Here is a 19,390-nt window from a genome sequence, read left to right as displayed (position 1 = left end):
CATTCTGTGAGGACTTCTACATGAGTAGATGCTCACACATGGATTGACAAAGGTAGTATCAATGTCACGTCTAAGCAAGCATTTTTCTGCAACAGAGTTTGACACTCTCATTTTATAGACCTATAACTAGTCACATAAAGTACACCCTTTTGTTGTTGGTCAGTAATCCTTGTACATATTTCCCGCCTTTGTTGGGAGCTGCAGATCCCTGGCCCCTTGATTTTCTTTACCTGCCTCAGACCCTTTGCCTGCTAGAGTGAACAGAGCAAAACACCTGTGCCCGCAGCTGCTCCGAACACGAGACCTTGATGGCAGGGGATTAAAGAGTGTGTGCCACCATTTTCAAGAGTATGCTTGCCTGTTTGCGTTAGTTTATGTGTACTGCATGTGCATGTATCCAGCAGCCCATGAAAGCCAAAGGAGGGCTACAGATTCCCTAAAACTGGAGTTTCAGGTGGTTGAGAACCACCATATGAGTCTTAGGGACTGGATCTAGGTCCTCTGAAAGAGCAGCAAGTGCTCTTAACCTCCTAGCCATCTCCCCAATCCCTATTTCTATTTCTTTACAAGCACTCAGCACAGTATTTCGAGATACCTGAGGCATGTAATATAACCCAAAAATTCTTGAAGCTGCAACTGACAAGGACGATCCCCCTGATCCAACCATTCCTGCAAGAATTGATCCAGTGCTGTTTCTAAAGTTGGGTTGGTACTCTTCCTGCCCTGTTAGAAACACCAAAGCTGATTCCATTGCTTTGGTAATGGAATAGCAGGAATCGAAGATCTGATAGCCCAGAGTGTGGTTGGGCAAAATGTCCGTCCTCTCATTAATCTCCTTGATGGTGTGGATCATGGTTTTCATCCAGCGGAAACCCCGGAAGTAAAACCTGGAAAGGAAAGATTTTGTGAGGAACTGGCCATGGCAGATAGGGGAATGGGTGGGGGTGAGAATGATGTTGAGGATTGGGTGGTGTTAGGGGTGGGGAGGCAAATGGGGGTAGGGTGCAGTTGTGGGTGGTGGTGGGGGGGGGTGGGGGACTTTTCCAGGAAGGACCTTCAGTTACCAAGTGATTACACCTTTTTGCTGAAGCAGCAATAGGTACCTCAGTTGTCCCCTCAATTGACACTACAATCTTCAAATATTGAACCATATTCACTATTGATTAGTAATCTTGGGGAATCAAACATTTGGATTTTTATTCACACACACACACACACACACACACACACACACACACACATTTGGTTTTCCCAAATGGCCAATTATCTCTTTTTTCATAAAAATATACTTATAATAATTATTCCCTTCACCAACAGTCCCCTTTGTTTTCCACTCTCATGGGAAGTCCTTGAGGCCATATGATTCTTCTCCTTATCTTAATCTTTGCTCTTCTGACCATTAATAATAATTATAAAAATGACTAGAATACAGTAAGAGCAGTAAGAAGAACAGATTGGTGCCTAGCTCAACTGCCATCAGAGGGCTTCATCCAGCAACTGGCAGAAACAGATGCAGACCCACAGTGAACATTAGGTGGACCCCAGGGAATTCTTCAGAAGAGGAGAAGAAGAATTACAGGAACCAGGGGTGTCAAGGACACCACATGAAAACCCACGAGACAACTAATCTAGGCTCACAGGGACTCATAGAGACTGAACCCACAATTAGGCTCATGGGACTGACCAAGGCCTTCTGCATATACTTTACAGTTGTGTAGCTTCGTCTCCTTGTGGGACTCCTAACAGTGGAAGCAGGGACTATTTTTTGACTCTGTTGCCTGCTTTTGGGACCCATTCCTCCTACTAGATTGTGTAGACAGAAGTTTCTGCTCTTCTCAGTCCTGTAGCCATTCACTCCCAAATAAACACATAGAGGCTTATGTTAATTATAAATGGTTTGCCTATTGCTCAGGCTTATTACTAACTACCTTTTACAACTTAAATTAATACATAATTCTTGTTTATGTTTAGTCACATGGCTTGGTACCTTTTCTCAGTAGGGCATCTTCATCTTGCTTCCTCTGAGTCTGGCTGATGTCTGTGTCTCTGCCTTTCCTCTTCCCAGAATTCTCCTAGTCTGGTTGCCCCACCTTTACTTCCTGCCTGGCTACTGGCCAATCAGTGACTTATTAAACCAATATGAGTGACATCTTTACAGTATACAAGAGCATCATCCCACATCAGGATTGCCTCACCCAACCTTAACAGGAGAGGAGGTGCCTAATCTGCAACTTGATATACCATGGTTGGTAAATATCCATGGGAGGCCTGACCTTTTCTGAAGAGAAACAGAAGGAGGAGTAGGTGGGTGGGGAAGGGATATGAGAGGAGGAGAAGAAGGGTAAACTGTGTTTGGGATGAAAAAACAAACACACAAATAAGCAAACAGACAAGAAAAAAAGAAAAGAAAATGCCTTTATGTACTTAAAAATCACTAAAATACTTTAAGGCACAAAGCAGAAGTACAGAAAAACATTACAAAAATTATATGTAATACAATTCCAATTGCATAATCCTTTTAAGATTTTATTTTTAATACTGAAGGATATTTCTTATGATATGTCATCCTTTTAATTCTCTGACCATTAAAATAAGTATTGTAGGTCAGAATGACATTTTGCAATTCCTTCTATATATATCAACTAACTCTTCTATTTTCTTCTTTCTGTCTTTAGTGTTAAAGCATATTTTAACTTACTAAAGGCAAGTACTTCGGCATGACTTCATGCCTTAAAATCTTCTGTAGATATTATTTAACTTCATCTTCTTCTCAGTAATTCTTTTATTAAATATCTAACAGTAGGAAGTTGGGGAGATGGCTCAGTCTTTAAGACCACTGTTGCTTTTTCAGAGGATCCAGGTTTAATTCCCAGCACCCATATGGAGGTCTATAATCATCATAACTGCAGTTCTAGAGTATCTGGTATTCAACTCTGGCCTCCACAGGCTCCAAGAGTAGTACATACAGATACATGCAGGCAAAACATTCACACATAAAAAAATAAATAAATCTAATAACTATAAAACTACTCAATAACAATAAGCATTTCGGAACATTGGAATTTTCTTCCCTGCCACTTTGATTGAATTATCATATAAGAGGCAGTTCCTTCCTTTCTTAAGACAGTATAACACAATAGTAAAATAACACACACAACACTGTCTGGGTATGAAACAGAAAAATAGCCCAACAGTTACAGCCCAAGATGGTAAACACAATCATGTGAGTAGACACAGGACAAAGGGACCCCTAGGGGAAATTACAGGCATGCTAGGGCTTAAAAGTTGCCTTGGAAACAGAAGAAGGGAACTTCAAACAGAAGGAGCCACATGAGTTGAGGCTCTGAGACAGGGGAATGCATCAGTTAGTATCGAGGAAAAAATAGAATGATATGTTCAGAGAAGAGTGGCTCCGTGGGAGCAGCATAGTGAAGGAGAGAAGGGGAAGAAGACACCACAGCACATATGGCTGTTTCTAGATTAACCATGGTGGCATCATTAGGCTTTTGAAATAAAGGTAGCAGTATGTTTTTTAAAAGTAAGATTAAAAATTTACCCCGAGAGCTAGAAAACAATCTGCCTGCTTCGAACCAATGACTCCAGCCCTCGAGAAGTTAGCTGAGAAAGCCACTCTTACCATAGAAAGAAAGCTATCTACCCCCAAAGGGAAGGACAGAGGCTTTGAAAAATTACTTTTCTATTTTATTGGTGGTTTGCCTGCATACATGTCTGCATGTAAGTGTCAGATCCGCTGGAGTTACAGACAGTTGTTAGCTGCCATGTGAGTGCTGGGAATTGAACCTCTGGGTCCTCTGGAAGAACAACCAGTGCTCTTAATTGCTGAACCATTGCTCCGGCCCCCAGAGATTATTATAGTACTGGGAAACTCGAACAAACTAATATGTCCACTGATAGACCCTCAACTGTATGAGGATGTTTTCCATCATTACAAAGCAATCATCCAAGAAATGATGCGGTGCTGGGAAGACAGCTGTGAGGGAAACAGGCAGCAGAAGATGCTCTGTAGCTGAGCTGCATCGGAAGTATTTTAGGAATTAACAGGGAAATCATTTTTAAATGATCACAAGGTAATTACTAAAAAAATGGGATTTGTGGCAAAGTTTCCTACATTCATTAATTTTCATTATGAGGTTTACAATATTTCATAATATCTAAATCTTCCCTTTGTCACTACCAAACAGAAGTTAAATACACCTTTCTTCTCTCCATTTCATTATTTTCCTCTATTCTGAGCAACATTTTCAAAATAATACAAAGACTCCCTGTTTTATGCGCTTTTAACAATTGGACAACTGAAACTAGTATTGCATTAACGTTGTTTATTTCAAAACGAAACTGCTCCAAACCCCATGCTGCAGTTCTAAATCTGCTAGGGAAAGTTTATGATTCAAAAAATTAAAATTAGTATTGCTTATTTTGACCCTGGATTCTGAACACTACATAGACCATTGGAAGTTGAATCCCATGGAAGAATAATAAGGGGCTTGGAGAACACTGGGGCTGTAAGATAGAAAGAACAATTGACAGATACTGGTGGAAAATTATTATAAAATTTAATTTTAAAGAAATGTATTTTCAAATATAATATGATCAAAATGTAGTCACTCAAATCCTGATTTCAATATTACACAAATCCCAAAATAACCCTAATTAGGGCGTTCTTTTAAAAAGGACATATCTCTACCATTTCAACTATGGTTTATTAGCGCATTATTTTTAAGGAAAGTAAATTCATATTTTAAAATCTGTGTATTGTCTTTACCATCTAACATTTCTGGGACAGAAACCTTCAGAAGTTCCAGTGGAGGGTGGAGAACCAATTAAGTACTTCCATTTATAAATTATCAATGTATTGAATTCTGGTGAACTCTAAGTTTTCATTTTAGGTGATTGGGAATTAAAGAAGTGAAAACTCATATGATAAATAAAATTCGACTCTACAATAATCTCTTTGTAAGTAAAATCTTGTGTATTCTTCCCCGTTCTTTTTGCTTCATTGTGGAAAACAGTGACAGGCTTGAGAATGGGATTCTTTGTGAACCTTCGTGTTTTCTGATTACTACCCTTCACACAATGACACCTCAGACATGGAACATGAGACATGTCGTGGGAAAGAATGTGTAATCGGTGAAGATGTGAAGTTGTCAGTAACTGCTAAATGTTTACAGTGTACCTTAACAACTCTGATGGCCATGAAGCTTCATGGAAATGCCTAGCGTGTTAGGTAAAAGGTGCAGCTAAAACAGTGTTTGTGCTTCAGTTACAACTATTTAGAGGGTGAGGGTGTGTGTCTCTGGGTGTGTTTGAGGGTGTGTGTGTGTGTGTCAGGGTGTGTGTGAGTGTGTGTGTGTGTGTGTGTGTGTGTGTGTCCTTTTGGGGGCAAAGAAACAATACAGAAAAACGAGAAATTGTTTTCTGATAAAAATAAGTTGTAGGTAATTTGCTTTGCTTCTTCAATTTGTGGCATTCTTTTCATACTAAAGTGGTTGGTTGTGCATGCGTGTATGCATGTGTGTGTGATGTGTGTCTAAATTATGAACACATAGCTGTCCTATCCATGTTTTGCATTTCTCACAGCTAGTTATTGGCAAATTCTAGTATCAGGCATGGGTCCTATTTCCTGAGGAGGCAACTTGGAGGTGCGAACACTAAGGGCAAAACCTTCCAGCAGCGTAGGTCTTGCTCAGATAAATCCATGCTCCCCTGAAGTGCGCGTCTCTTGAAGAGGGTTTCAGTCTTTACTAATTAACAGTAAAGCTGCAGTGCTACCTAATTCTGCATCTGTGCTCTCAAACCTCAGTGTGCACGGGAATCAACAGGAGTCTTCTCAAAACAAGTTCTCATTTTGCAAGCCTAGGATGCAGCCCCAATTCTCCATGCCTAACAAGCTCCTAAATGCTGCTGCCGCTGCTGCTGAACCACAGCGTGCTCTGGAGAACCAACCATTCTGTACAGCATCGAGACTCCAGCTAGAGACCCAAGCCCCATAATCATCCCCACTCCGCTCCCACCCCCTGAACTGACCAGAAGGAAGACTAAATACTGACTTACCCTTCACACATGGGTGATACTGGCTCCAGAATAGATTCATCTACTGGGATGGTCCTGGAGTGAATAGGAAACAGTCCTGCAATAACAAGTGAATGGTTTTTGGCATCTACGTATCCAGACAAATTAAACTTAGCCATCAACCTGCATTGGGGTTCCTCTGTTGTTGTGCTTTGAGTACCCATTTCAGCCCATAAAAATGCAAGAAGTCCTAGAGCCACGTATATCTTTTCGCCGGCCATGTTAATAAGGTGTCTGAAGAAACTGACTAGTCTGGAAATCACACACATTTCAGTGAAGCGTCTCGATTGAGCATTAGAGTGTGTGTGTGTGTGTCCCAGTGGACTTGGCTTGCCACTGCTTGCTATATAATTTTCATGTCTCAATCACAGGGCTCGCAATCACTTGCAATTTGTGGATCTGGACTGGGAGCCGAGTAACCCTTGGAGAAGACACTTCGGAAAATCCCCTTACACGTTGTAATACTAAATGACAGAAGTGTGGATTCTGGGTATGAGTCATTTGATTTTGTAGAAACTGTCCCTCTCTTGTCCAGTGCTGTTGGTTTCATCAAATTTCACTACAACCAATTCTGTGGGGTCTTCTCTATGCCAAAGATGAGAAAAAGGCATCCTGCTTTATCCCAAGGTACCAAAAGTGTGCAGCAGTATCATTACCTCACTGATGACTAGGACGCTAACAGACAACCTTAGAAAAAAAAACCTGTGAGGCCCTGATATATTTAATGAGTTTATTTCATGCACACTGTTTCCTTTAACCCTTCAATACCGCATACAGTGCTTTTCTCAGCTCCCACTCTATAGATTCAGGGTCATGGCTCTGGTTTCTTCTGAAAAATTCTCCCTCCCATTTTTCCCTTCGTCCTCTCTCCCCTTCTCCCCTCTCCCCTTCCCATGTCTACTCTCCCCTCCTGTCCCCATTCTACTGCGGAGCCACACCTCTATCTAGTTCATCTGCTTCCTTTCTTCTGAGGTCCAGCTCAGAAACAAACCTCTCTTAGGAGATAGACTCACCCTTTATCTCAGTCCTCCTCTGTTGTCCTATTATCCCCTTTTCAAATGTCTCTCCTTCAAGTACAAAATTCCTAGTATTTTCAGAATGTAGTCCGGGCAAAGAATTAGATCTTGAAAATCGTACAGACCATTTTAGCACGCAACTTTTCTCCAGAGTACCTTCCTCACAGATGCAATAGAAACCCACACAAACTTGATGTACGGTGGTAACGAATAAAGCTTTAATTGTCATTCTAAGACATAGAATAAGCTAAGAGCACACAATAAGGAGATGTTGAGTCACTTATGGTCTAGTTCCATGATGGAATGCAGAGCCTTTTAGGTCTTGTTCTTAAGAACAACAGCACAGCCCCTCACCAGTTGCAGCACCCAGGAGAACAGGCCCTGCGCCTCTCTGGGCAGCTTTGTAGACTGGTGTAGGTGAGTCAGTCCTGGGGGCATGACAGGGGCAAAGCTGGTACCGTTTTCTCATGTGGTGATGAGGGTGAGGGAAAGATACCTCCCCCCTTGCCCCTGCCACCTGTGGTGGGCAAGGGAGCTGACCCTCCCCCTTACCAGATGTAACACTCAGGAAAGTGTACCCTGCACCTCGCCTGGGCCGTAGAGTAGAACTGATATTAATTAGTGTAGGTGAACCAGCCTGAGAAGGTGAGCCGGGGAGATCTGGTCCAGCCCCTCATCTGCTATATGATTGTGTAGGTGAGGGAAAGAGGGCCTTCCCACCCCCTCCACCTCCCACTCTTCCACCAGTCACCCCTCCATTCCACCCCTGTCTTTTGCCACCTATGGCAAGTTGTACAAGCTGGCCCTGAGGTCACAGGAGCAGAATTGTCCCTGCCTCTCACCAGCTACAGCACTCAAGAGAGTAGCCCCTACACCTGACCTGGGCAACACAGTAGAGCTAGCCCTGGTGGTGTGTGTGTGGCAGAGCCACCCCTGAGGGTGTGAAAGCTAGCCCTAACCCTGTCCATCACTTCAAGGGGTAAACCAGCCAGGGCAAGGTTGGAGAGCTTACCCTGGTGGTTAGGATGGGGTGGGGGTGGGGGACCTGGCATGTGGACCAACACTGCAACTGCCTAGGCCCAGAACCAGGGTTGTGAGTTGGCTCACTCCACATCCACCCCATCTATGATCTGCAGGAGCACGTGAAGTTGTTGGTCCTGCAGACCCAAAGCTTCAGAGTCTCCACAACACAGGGTGACAACAGGATATCCAAGAGGAGTCCCAGTGAGGGCCCAGCGTCAGTAGGGTGCAGAAACTAGAGGCCTGGAACCAGACCAATGACCCATTGAAATGAACACTTGCAAGTAAAGATAAATGGATAAAAACGTTTACTCTGTGACTCAGTGAGTCCCGCTACAGCTTCCTAGATGAGATTTTTCCTTTCTTCTTCTTCTTCATTTGTCTTTTTTTCCTCTCAAATTTTATTTCATTTTTTTTTCCCATAGGAGAGGTTGCAAGGGCAGATGGTGGATATGAAGGGCATGGGTCTCGTGGAGCTGAAGTTACAAATAGCTGTGAGCAGTCTGACGTGGTAGATGGATGTATAGAAAATGCTGGAGTTCATTTTCCCTCCAATAAATATGATCACTTCTGAAACCTGCTGTCACCTGACATAAACTCATTTAAGTTGTAGGAAGGTTAATGTGGGAGGTCGTTCTGTTCATGTGTTGCTTTTATTGATTAATGAATAAAGAAACTGTCTTGGCCTGTTGATAGGGCAGAACTTAGGTAGGCTGAATGCTGGGAGAAGGAAGGGTGGAGTCAGAGAGACGCTGTGGAGCTGCCGGCAGAGTCAGACATGCTGAAACTTTGCCGATAAGCCACTGCCACATGGCGATACACAGATGAATAGAAATGGGTTAAATTAATATGCAAGAGTTAGCCAATAAGAAGCTAGAGCTAATGGGCCAAACAGTGATTTAATTAATACAGTTTCTGTGTGATTGTTTGGGGCTAAGCTAGCCAGGTGGTCAGGAACTGGGCAGCGAGAACCAACAAGCGGTTCTCCACCAACCGAAGCTCATCATTATTTTTCCCCCTGATCTGGAATGACCACCATGTAAAAATCAGTAAATAAGTTCTCAACGTATTCTGTTAAGCTAGCCATCCTACTTCCAACTTTTGCTGCAACATGCCTGGATGCATCTGTCCATTTTTTTGATTGAGATAAATGAACATTATAAAACTCTCTCAAAGACAGAACACTTTCTGTTCCTCATGACATTCTCAATTCAGATATTTACTTGGAGTTTTGTTGGTCAGTATTCCACAAGTTATGTTTCTACATCTATCTATCTATCTATCTATCTATCTATCTATCTATCTATCTATCTATCTGCATATCTATATCTATACTCCATTTATCTAGAAGAATAAGAGATTAAAACCACTTTGCAACATTTTCACCAGGGATTAAATTCTACTTAACTCTGTGTAATGACATGACAAATATTACTGAATTTCTCAAAAACCTAGCATCTTATGTCGTGTTCTGTGTTAATTTTTTTAAAGTCAAGACCTTTACTATAGACTAGACGAAACAACTATGTTGGTGTCTTAATGTCCTTTTTTTTTTGTTTCTTCGAGTAATGTTTTCAAACCGACACTTTTGCATTTATTTTCTCTAGGAAATCCCGGGGCAGGCAGCATCCCTTAGAGAAGTTTTCCTATTCCTATGAGGGGTTAAAGAAGAAAGTAAGTTTTGTTAATATGGTTCTATGGTTACTTGCCATTTTGGACAAGTTGTATCTGTCACATCCTCTATTGTAAAAGACCCAATGAAATGTTCAAATGAAGTAGTTAACAATCTCAATGATGTCATATTATACTCCTTGACAAATGGCATTTTTCAGACTAAGATTTTATTCACTATGCAAAGACTACATTATGAAGGGAAAAGTCCCCAATACCCCAGTGATGTAGGTGTGTCTTTTTATGTGTTACATTCATTGGTTATTAAAGAGACTGCTTGGCCTGATAGGTCAGAACATAGGAAGGTGGGGAAGACAGAACAGAATGCTGGGAGGAAGAAGGCAGTGAGGCAGTTGCCATGACTCTCCTCTCCAAGACAGGATCCTTCCCGGTAAGCCACCACCTTGTGGTGCTACACAGATTATTAGAAATGGGTTAATCAAGATGTGAGAGTTAGCCAATAAGAGGTTGAAACTAATGAGCCAGGCAGTGTTTAAAAGAATACAGTTTCCATGCAATTATTTCGAGTGTAAACTAGCCGGGAGCTGGGCAGTGGGAACGTGGCCAGCCATTCCTTCTACACCCCAGAGCAACAGGCGGCTGCTTCTGAAGTGATCAGACAGGGAAGGTTGAGCCAGGTCATCATCCAGCTCTGCCTGTCCCCTGGGACTCACGACTCTACTCATCCAGAACAGTCGACACTGTGGTGTTAAGCTCACTGCTCACAGAAGCTGAGGTCAGCTGGATGCTCCTGTCTGCAGTGGGGACTCTCCCGCCAACGGTTTCATCAGTGTTCCTCTTTGGCCTCAGCAGAATAATGAAGCACTTGGGAAGAAATATGCAGCCTAACAAGCCATAGCTGGATGCCAAAATGGCAAATAATTCCACGGCCACTTTGAATTTGCCTTTGGTGCTCAGGTACGCAGGGACAAAAGAGATCCAGACAATGAAAAAGACCAGCATGGCAAACGTGATGCATTTCCCTTCATAGTAGTTATCTGGCAGCTGGCGAGCCACAAACGTTGTAAGGAAACACAGTAAGGCCAGAAGGACGTCAAACCCAAATATGGAGCACAGGAACTCTATAGAACCTTCATTGCATTCAAAGATGATCTTTACATTTTGAGGTTCAATGTTCTTGAACATCCTCGGAGGTTCCAATACCAAGTAAGCTGAGCATGCACCAATCTCCCCCAAAACACAGACCAGCACAATGACTTTTCGAATAACGGGGTGCATGGATATAAGCCGAGTTTTGGATATGGAAATCCTGTAGGCAAAAAAGAGTGAAATTGTCTTTCCGAGAATGGAAGACAGACAGAGGCAAAAGCCTAGTGCCAGAGTGACCTGGCGGGCCATGCAGGACCAGTTCGATGGCTTGCCTATGAAGAGCAAGGATGAGAGCACTGTGATGACCAGAGACATCTGAATGAGGAAGCTCAGCTCCCGGTCATTGGCCTTCACCAATGGAGTGTGCCTGTGGATCACATATACCACGGTGACTGCCAAGACCACGAGTGCCCCCAAGATGGAGAGGATGACAAGGGTGAACCCCAGGGCCTCCTCATAAGCGAGGAATTCCACCTCCTTTGGCACACACTTGTTCTTCTGTGCATTGGACCAGTCGTCTTCCCCACATGGGTCACATTCCCTTTGGCCTAATGAGAAAGAACAGAGAGTTGATTGTAAGGAGCCCAGTTGGCACCTTTAACTGTGAATAGCGTAGAACAGTCAAAGGCATGAGCAAAGTGTGTGTGTGTGTGTTTGTATGCGTGCACACATGCATGTGCATGTAAATGTGCATGTGTGCTCTTAAATTTAGTGTGGGAAAATGGCCTCGTTGCCGACACTTGCTGTGACAGGTTGAGAGTTGTTTTCAATTTTAGAAATTGCACATTTCTTCCCCAACCCCAGGCTTTCTCGGATTGGTCTTTTCCAGTGATGTGCTCTTCTTTGTCTCTTCCATCTATCTACAGGGAAAGAGGACTGTGTCCTTACTAATCCCAGAACGGCCCAACAATGAGAAACTCACAGCTACTGAGGTGAGACAATCAAAAGGAGTGGGGCACAGTTGATTAAAACCCTTGTGTTCTCAGCCCCTCATTCAGTATCCTCTTGTTGAGGAGAACTGTGTATAACCCTCAATGAAATGTCCCCAACTCCAGATGCTCAGTTGAATGAGTGATGAGACTGAGGGTAGGAGGAAAAACAAAGCCATCACCTCTGTCCCCTGAGGTTAAGAAGGCCAAGTGTGTCTGGATGGAGGCTCTAAGAGGAAGCATTGATGGACCAGAAAGAACTTCTTGAGGTGAGGCTATGGCATAAGAGGGAATGGGTCTACCCAATGTTAACTTAAAGATCTAGAGAAAGACTGGTGTTTCCTTTCAGTCACTCTGACTCCAAGTCTGGACATCTCTGATGGAATTCTGGGTGGACCCTGGAGACCTGTATCTAGGGAGCTCTGCAGGAGACAGGGTGCTTGTTTTCCAACACAGATCATTTTATCCTTGTTACATGGTTACTCTTAAGGGACATGTGACAAAAGACAAGAGTGTTTTTGTTTCCTCGACAGCAACAAAAAGTAGAAATGTAAATAGTCCTGCTCCAGCTCACTTTACAAACCAAGCTGCCTAAGTCACCTCCAGAGAGCAGCATCTGAGCAAGCTGTTGCAGGAGCTCCTGCAGCAGAGCTGTGCCCTGCATGTGCTCTCGGAGCACAGCCCAGCACCTTAAGACAAGTGGGTGACTCATATCCAGCTCTAGTTAGTGCTGAGTCTTAGGAGCAGTAGTTTAGACATCTTATGGTTTTATTTATTTATCACATTTCATATTTTTTATGGTATTTCCTTATGAAATTTATGGTGGTAGGTTTTTTTCTTACTTCAGAAATGAAATGTATTATTTTCCTTTCTTCATACTGCATATTGGATAATTTTGGGGGATTTGTTAGAGGTTGCTTATATATTTTCAGAAAAAAGGATTGCATGTTTTCTGACAACACTTGGTTATTCTAAGTGTATTACTACCAATGGAAAAAGTGCCCGTCTCTACCTAGTTTCTCTGACACATATCCATCAGCACATGGGATGCAATCAAAGCAGCAGATGGGTTGACCATGTCGAATTCCCTTCCGGGTTCCTGGAGGACACAGTTTTGTGCAGACTGAATCTGGAATCTGGCAGAGACAAAGACAGTGGGTATAACAAATTCTTGAGACTTTTCCACTTGTGAAACTGAGAACGTTCCCAGTTGTATTTCCAGGGAGACGTGTGTCCTATATATAAAGGAGATGAGCCCAGGATAGCGAGCAAAGACAGTAGACAAAGCACGACAATATGAGCCCAGGATAGCGAGCAAAGAGAGCAGACAAAGCATGACAATATGGAGAGCTTAGAAATAACTTCTGCTGAAGAACAGTCCTGAGATTGACTCTGAAAGGCCAAACAAACACTAATGGCAGCTCTATGTAATATTGATGTTCAAGATCAAAGTCATATCACATAAGGTGCTGTGAATCAGACAGTTTGCTAAGTCCTTTTCTGTTTTGATGAGACCTGTGATGTCATCTTCATCATCAGCCCCGGAAAGATTTTTATCGTCATTAGTGCATCCCCAAATATTATTTATTAGTTAGACATTGATCGTAAGTGGCTGGTAGCCAGGAAGAAAAGTAAGGTCTGTTCCATGGGAACAATCATGAAGGTACAAAAATAACATAGAGAGGGCATAGCTTAGAAAGGTTTCTTGCCATCTACGTTTAGAAATTTCAGTAGTAACCACAGGCCTCTTTATGTTTTTATGTTCAATGTGGATGTGCACCTTGAAATCCAGAATAAACCTGATATTTGTTGATCAGTTTTATATTAACCTGGGGAGATAATTATTTATAGAACAGATAAAATATGCTTTCTAAGCCAGGGATAGTGACAGCTTGAGCTACATAGTAATACCCTAGTTAAAAAACAAAAAAAAGGGGGACTTTAGAGATGGCTCAGTGGTTAAGAGCATTGCCTGCTCTTCCAAAGGTCCTGAGTTCAATTCCCAGCAACCACATGGTGGCTCACAACCATCTGTAATGAGATCTGATGCCCTCTTCTGGCCTGCATTCATGCACACAGGCAGAACACTGTATACTTAATAAATAAATAAATCTTAAAAAATCATCTAGAAGATTTAAAAATAAAAAACAAAACAAACAGTAAAACAAACAAAAAACTAGAAAATTTAAGCTTACAAAATTGTATACGATTTAAGACATACTACACATTTTTGGTGCTCTTGGTGACTTTTAAATTTGTTTGAATTACCTATAAAACAACTTCGTTAAATAAATATAACTCCAATCTTAGTAGAGAAGACAAAATAAAATTACTATGTTCCATTTAGCATTCTCAAACTATCAAGCTATTACTAAGTTATGTTAAAATTCTCATGAGTTTCAGTGTAACATGGATTCTTTAAAGTCTAAATAAACAAGCAGCACCATGGGGAAACATATGCTACACTAAGAAAATTTATTTGGAATATGACAAAAAAGTTAGGTGTTTTGCATTTACTTAGTACCTGAAAAAAATTTCTCTTTCTATGTAAATAAAAAATATGGTAGATCAACTAACCCTTGAAGATTCCGTGTTCCAATAGAATGTTGAGTTCTTTGGAAGAACAAGTTCAAAATTTGATGCTTGGAATTTGTATTCTCCAACCTTGACAAAGGCGATTCCTCCATTATTATCTATTTGCCAATTGAGGATATCATAATGTCCAATTTCCAAATCTCCATTGAGGTCAAACTGTATTTTTCTTCCGTCATGGGTGGTCAATTTCAATGTCTTTAAGTACGTCATTAGCTAAAAAGGAAGTGGGAACAAATAAAAAGCAATGTATAAGTATTTTAATACGTAGAATTTTAATATTTACAAAGAAATTAGATTTGAATTCATATGTAATTATGGTATTATCTTTTATTTTTTTGCCACCCTTATTTTTGTTACCATGAAGTTTCTGAATGTTTACTATATAAGTGGTTGTAGGACTGAGTGGGACACAAAAAAAGCCTCCATCTATTTTCCTTTGAGATAGATAAGACTAGTGACTAAAATAAAATTACTGGAGTGTAAGGAGAATTGTTTATAATGCCCAGGAACCTTTCTAATTGGATGGACATATATGTCTTTGCTTAACATGACAATGATGTTTTGGGTTAAACTACAAGTCCCATATTGTATACAGGAAACAGAAAAAGATGAAATAACCAGAGTCACTAAATCATGTTTCCTCCTAGATACCTTTAAATTTAGTTTCTGTAAAGAACAAGAGGTTATTTTGTAAAAGGCATTATTATAATTTGTTTTGTGGGATAGACTTTTTTTTTAAGATTTATTTATTTATTTATTATGTACAGTGTTCATATGCCTGCAGGCCAGAAGAGGGCATCAGATCTCACTATAGATGGTTATGAATCACCACGTGGTTACTGGGAGTTGAACTCAGGACCTCTGGAAGAGCAGCCAGTGCTCTTAACTGCCGAGCCATCTCTCCAGCCCTGGGATAGACTTTTTAATCATTGACAACAAACCTCATAATTTGGTAACAAGTGAGGACTTCAAACGAATAATCAAACCATTCAGACAAGTCATTATGGCAAGTTTGATGCTACAAAATTGTATGGAAGCAAGTCAACAGTTTTAATGGTATAAATTTGGCAGCAAAACCTTGAATTTGTCTTATTCTATGTCATAGAATAAAATAACTTACCTCCTTGGGCTCAAAGTCAGGTATACGTGAACATTTTGTGTTTGCTTTATCTTCTTCTGGTAAGTCACATCTGATGAGACGATCCAGGGCATCAGCCATAGCATACACAGCTTGTTTGACATTGTTCGTGATTCTGAGCTGAGACACATCCAGATAGGTATTTTTCAGGTCTTCCAGCTTCTCCTCTCCAGTGCAGAGCTGATCAGACATGTCATACAACCTGTCTTCTTTGCCAGTCATGTTCACTCTGTGGTCCACATTGTAAGGCACACTGCTATTGGGCCAGGTACAGTTAAAAGCAGTTTGCCAGAATTCAATGGTCAGGACGTCACTTGGATCCTTGCTAGGGTGCACATCATAAAGAAACTCTTTCAGTCCCGGTATAACGGTTCTCGGTATTGCAAATCCAATAGTTCCACCAAAATAGGGAAAGTACTCGGGCTTTGCAATGAGGGCCGAGGTAACCCAGGCTTCGCTGGCTATCCATGTCCTGTCAGTTATGTTATGATGAACCATCTCCAGCACAAAGGGGCTGAGGTCAATGTCAGAGGTGAAAAGCACAATGACTCTGGCCGTGGAAGTCTTCACTGCCTTGACGGCGTTTTGCATTTTCTCATTGGAGTAGACTTTGGGGATGGTCTCAAAGAATGCAACACAGAGGTTGGCACTCTCCATCTTTTCCCTAAAAGATTTTACTCCGTATTTTCCATAATCGTCATCGGCTCCAATAGCGCCTACCCAGACCCAACCAAAGTGTTGGATAAGATTCACCATGGCCTCGGACTGGATCTTATCACTGGGTATTGTGCGATAATAAGTTGGAAACTGGAATTTGTCACTAAGAATTGGGCAGGAGGAAGTATAGCCAATCTACAATTGAAAATGTTTATAGTTATTAGAAAGTTAAAATCTAATTTGAAAGACAGCTTCAAAAGTTCCTGCGAGGAAGGGACTGAGTAGCTCTCTCTTGCCCTACCATAGACAATCAGTTACTGTGGGTGCTTTTACCTGGTGGGTGGGGACTATTCTGGGTAACACTTTGGTTGCCCTCTCAACACAAAGTGTCAAGGCTGCCAATTTTTTTTTTTAAGATGAAGACCACCAATGTACTAGTTTTCATGGGTGGGACCACAGCATTGTCAGGAAGGCCACTTCTCTTTCCTTTATCCTCCTGGACTTTGGTGACTCTTCTGAGTCAGGATATCTGGGCTCTTTGTCAGCTTTAGCATCTCACGTGCAGAGAGGACGGACTGCGTGCTCCCCTGCGCTCACCTCTGCTCCCTTACTTCCCCTTCTGGTCTTCTCTCTTTCAGATCCCCCCTGGAGCTCTCCTGAGTACGGAGGTCCTAAAACTTGCCCTGATGCCTGAGAGATGCTAGACCGTGCTCACTAACCGGATGTCTAAACACCGTTCTCCAACAAAGTTACCTGAAACTCTCTTTTTAGTGTACATAACTCAAAAAATGAAAAAGAATTTTTTCCTCACTTGGTCAGTAGTCCTTGCTTGTATTTAGCATTGAAGAGGAACCTAGGCATGGAGATCAGGGAGCCCAGATTCCTGACAACCTTTCATGTACCTTTGCTGTCGCCTACCCTCCATGTTGCTGTCTTACATGGCAAAACATGTGTCCTTCTCCCCATCCAATCTCATGTCACCAATGAGTCACCCCCAGTCTGATCTTCTATATCATACCCTATAGCCCCAGACAGGTGATTCCTTCATGAATGCCTCAATATTCCTGGGTTCTCTTTTCCTTTTCTTTTTTTAAACTCTTATTCTACTGACTAATGTTTGTTTTTCCTTTCTAGCCACACATGCAGCAGATTCATGAGAGGTATTAGGTAGGTATTCTCAAATCTCTGAGAAGCAATGGCATCAGATTTCTAAGGTTTGCTAAATTGTTTATCATATAAGATCTTGATACTTAGACCTCCTGTGTCTATGTTTCCCCAGAAGAAAATGATCATAATGATAACCTAGATTTTAAGGTTTCTTAATATCAAAATATTAAACAGAAGATTTGTTTTGTCTTTTCCTTTCTAGATTAACTATAAGACTTCATGGAGAAATAGATCTAGAATTTTCTAGGCTGTGCTTGAGTTCTCCTAGAGTTTAGGGAAAGATAGAGCTCATAGCGGCTGCAGTTTGGATGAGCTGTGTAAGCCTTCCCCTAAGGTATATACTGAATCACCTACCTTTCCTTGTATTCTGTTTCAAGATCTTTTCCTGGTCTTCCCACACTCACATTTGAAGCTCTTTTAGTTAAATACTATGTTGGACTGAGGTTGTGCATCATTAGTGCAGAATTTGTCTACTATGAGTCAGTCCCTGGATTTTATCCCCAGGATCACAAGAAAGAGGGAGAGATAGATAGATAGTGAGAGAGAGACAGAGATAGATAGATAGATAGATAGATAGATAGATAGATAGATAGATAGAGAGGGAGGGAGAGAGAGGAGAGAGAGGAGAGAGAGAGAGGGGAGGGAGAGGGCAGGAAGGGAGGGAGGGGAGGAAAGATGAAATTCTATGTGAGGGATGCTCCCATTACTTTAGTAGCTACAATAAGTTTGCTCATTATTCGTATTAATACATCCTGATACTTTAATGAAATGGCTATTGAAATAACTCTAGGTCTTCCTTATTTTCTTAATAATTCATGTTTTGTAATTACTTATTCTTGTGCCGACATATGCCACTCTCTGTGTTTAAAATAAGTTCTTAAGTTAGCTAATGAGAACTTCCCAGGCCCATTTAAGCATGTCTGTGCGATGGTTTTGCTCATGACTAACAAACATCAACAGAGACCCAAACAAAAGCCAGTTCCTATTCCAGCCCTTAGTTTACCACCATGCATTTATGCAGGAGCTCTGCTGTGCTCCACACAGTGCACAGAGCGTGGTGACTAGTGAAACGTAGTATCCACATCGCCACATCACATCTCTTAAACTTTCTTTCTTTTTTCTTCTCTCTCTCTCTCTCTCTCTCTCTCTCTCTCTCTCTTTCTTTCTTTTCGAGACAGGGTTTCTTTGTAGCTTTAGAGCCTGTCCTGGAACTAGCTCTTGTAGACCAGGCTGGCCTTGAACTCACAGAGATTAGCCTGCTTCTTCCTCTTTAGAGCCTGGAATAAAAGGCATATACCACCCCACCTGGCTTCAGCATTTGTATGTCCTTCTAATACATAGCACAGTATTATTCCAAGATACCTCAGGAATGTAATACAAGCCCAGAATTCTTGAAGAGGCTACTGACAAGGAGGATCCCCCTGATCCAATAATTCCTATTAGATATTTTCCAGTACTGTTTCTAAAGTTGGGCCGGTATTCATCCTGCCCCGTAAGAAATGCCAGAGAAGTCTCCATTGCTTTGGAGATGGAGTAGCAGGTGTCAAAGATCTGATAGCCCAGAGTGTGGTTGGGCAAAATGTCCGTCCTCTCGTTAATCTCCTTGATGGTGTGGATCATGGCTTTCATCCAGCGGAAACCCCGGAAATTAAACCTGGGAAGGAAAAGCTTTTGTGAGGCACTGGTCACCGGGGGAAGGGAATGGGTGGGGGTGCAGGTGGGGGTGCGGGTGGTGCACTTTTCTGGAAAGGAGCCTCAGTTACATGAATGATGACATCTTTTGCTGAAGTGGCAGGTATTCAGTTGTCTGAACATGTTAGTTTTTCATAAATAACATCACAATCTTAAGAGATCGAAATATTAGTCATATTCAGCCTTTATAAGTGACGGTTTTATGTTTTATTGTCCTTTATGTCTATTATATGCTATAATGTTTTCAAATTTCTCGTTATTTCTTTTAAGAAATTGTTATTCTGGTTACAGTTCTCTTTATTAAA

At 41.7% G+C, this 19,390-nt stretch overlaps 2 protein-coding genes across 3 annotated transcripts in view; both read right to left on the bottom strand.

The window, feature by feature from the left end:
- LOC146890076 (vomeronasal type-2 receptor 1) overlaps positions 1-6,311 on the bottom strand; it is a 30,732-nt gene extending 24,421 nt beyond the window's left edge. The window contains exons 1-2 of one of the 2 annotated variants that reach the window (XM_087899392.1): positions 6,073-6,311; positions 596-887 (exon numbers count right to left, since the gene is read on the bottom strand). In XM_087899392.1, coding sequence (XP_087755518.1) covers positions 596-887; positions 6,073-6,311 — 531 coding nt within the window. Of the gene's footprint in view, positions 1-595; positions 888-6,072 lie in introns of those variants that run through there. The other variant, XM_087899393.1, reaches the window with a different exon arrangement.
- A 4,164-nt stretch (positions 6,312-10,475) lies between these two features.
- On the bottom strand, positions 10,476-19,042 carry LOC148118788 (vomeronasal type-2 receptor 1-like). Its single transcript, XM_087899391.1, has 5 exons — positions 18,756-19,042; positions 15,552-16,421; positions 14,414-14,644; positions 12,849-12,972; positions 10,476-11,455 (listed from the first exon to the last, which is right to left on the bottom strand). The coding sequence occupies exons 1-5, from the start codon at positions 19,020-19,022 to the stop codon at positions 10,476-10,478; spliced, it is 2,472 nt and encodes an 823-aa protein (XP_087755517.1). The 5' UTR covers positions 19,023-19,042.
- Positions 19,043-19,390: the final 348 nt, after the last annotated feature.

Source organism: Myodes glareolus, chromosome 20 (assembly GCF_982192425.1).
Source record: "Myodes glareolus chromosome 20, mMyoGla1.1, whole genome shotgun sequence".
Lineage (NCBI taxonomy): Eukaryota > Metazoa > Chordata > Mammalia > Rodentia > Cricetidae > Myodes > Myodes glareolus.
This window is presented reverse-complemented; position numbering and strand designations above follow the sequence as displayed.

Coding starts and splice junctions, on each gene's coding strand:
- LOC148118788 (XM_087899391.1), bottom strand. CDS start 19,022: ATGAAAGCCATGATCCACACCATCAAGGAGATTAACGAGAGGACGGAC. Junction 14,645..15,551: donor CTGACTTTGAGCCCAAGGAG/GTAAGTTATTTT, acceptor CTTCCTTTTTAG/CTAATGACGTACTTAAAGAC. Junction 11,456..12,848: donor ATATGTGTCAGAGAAACTAG/GTAGAGACGGGC, acceptor CTTTCTCATTAG/GCCAAAGGGAATGTGACCCA.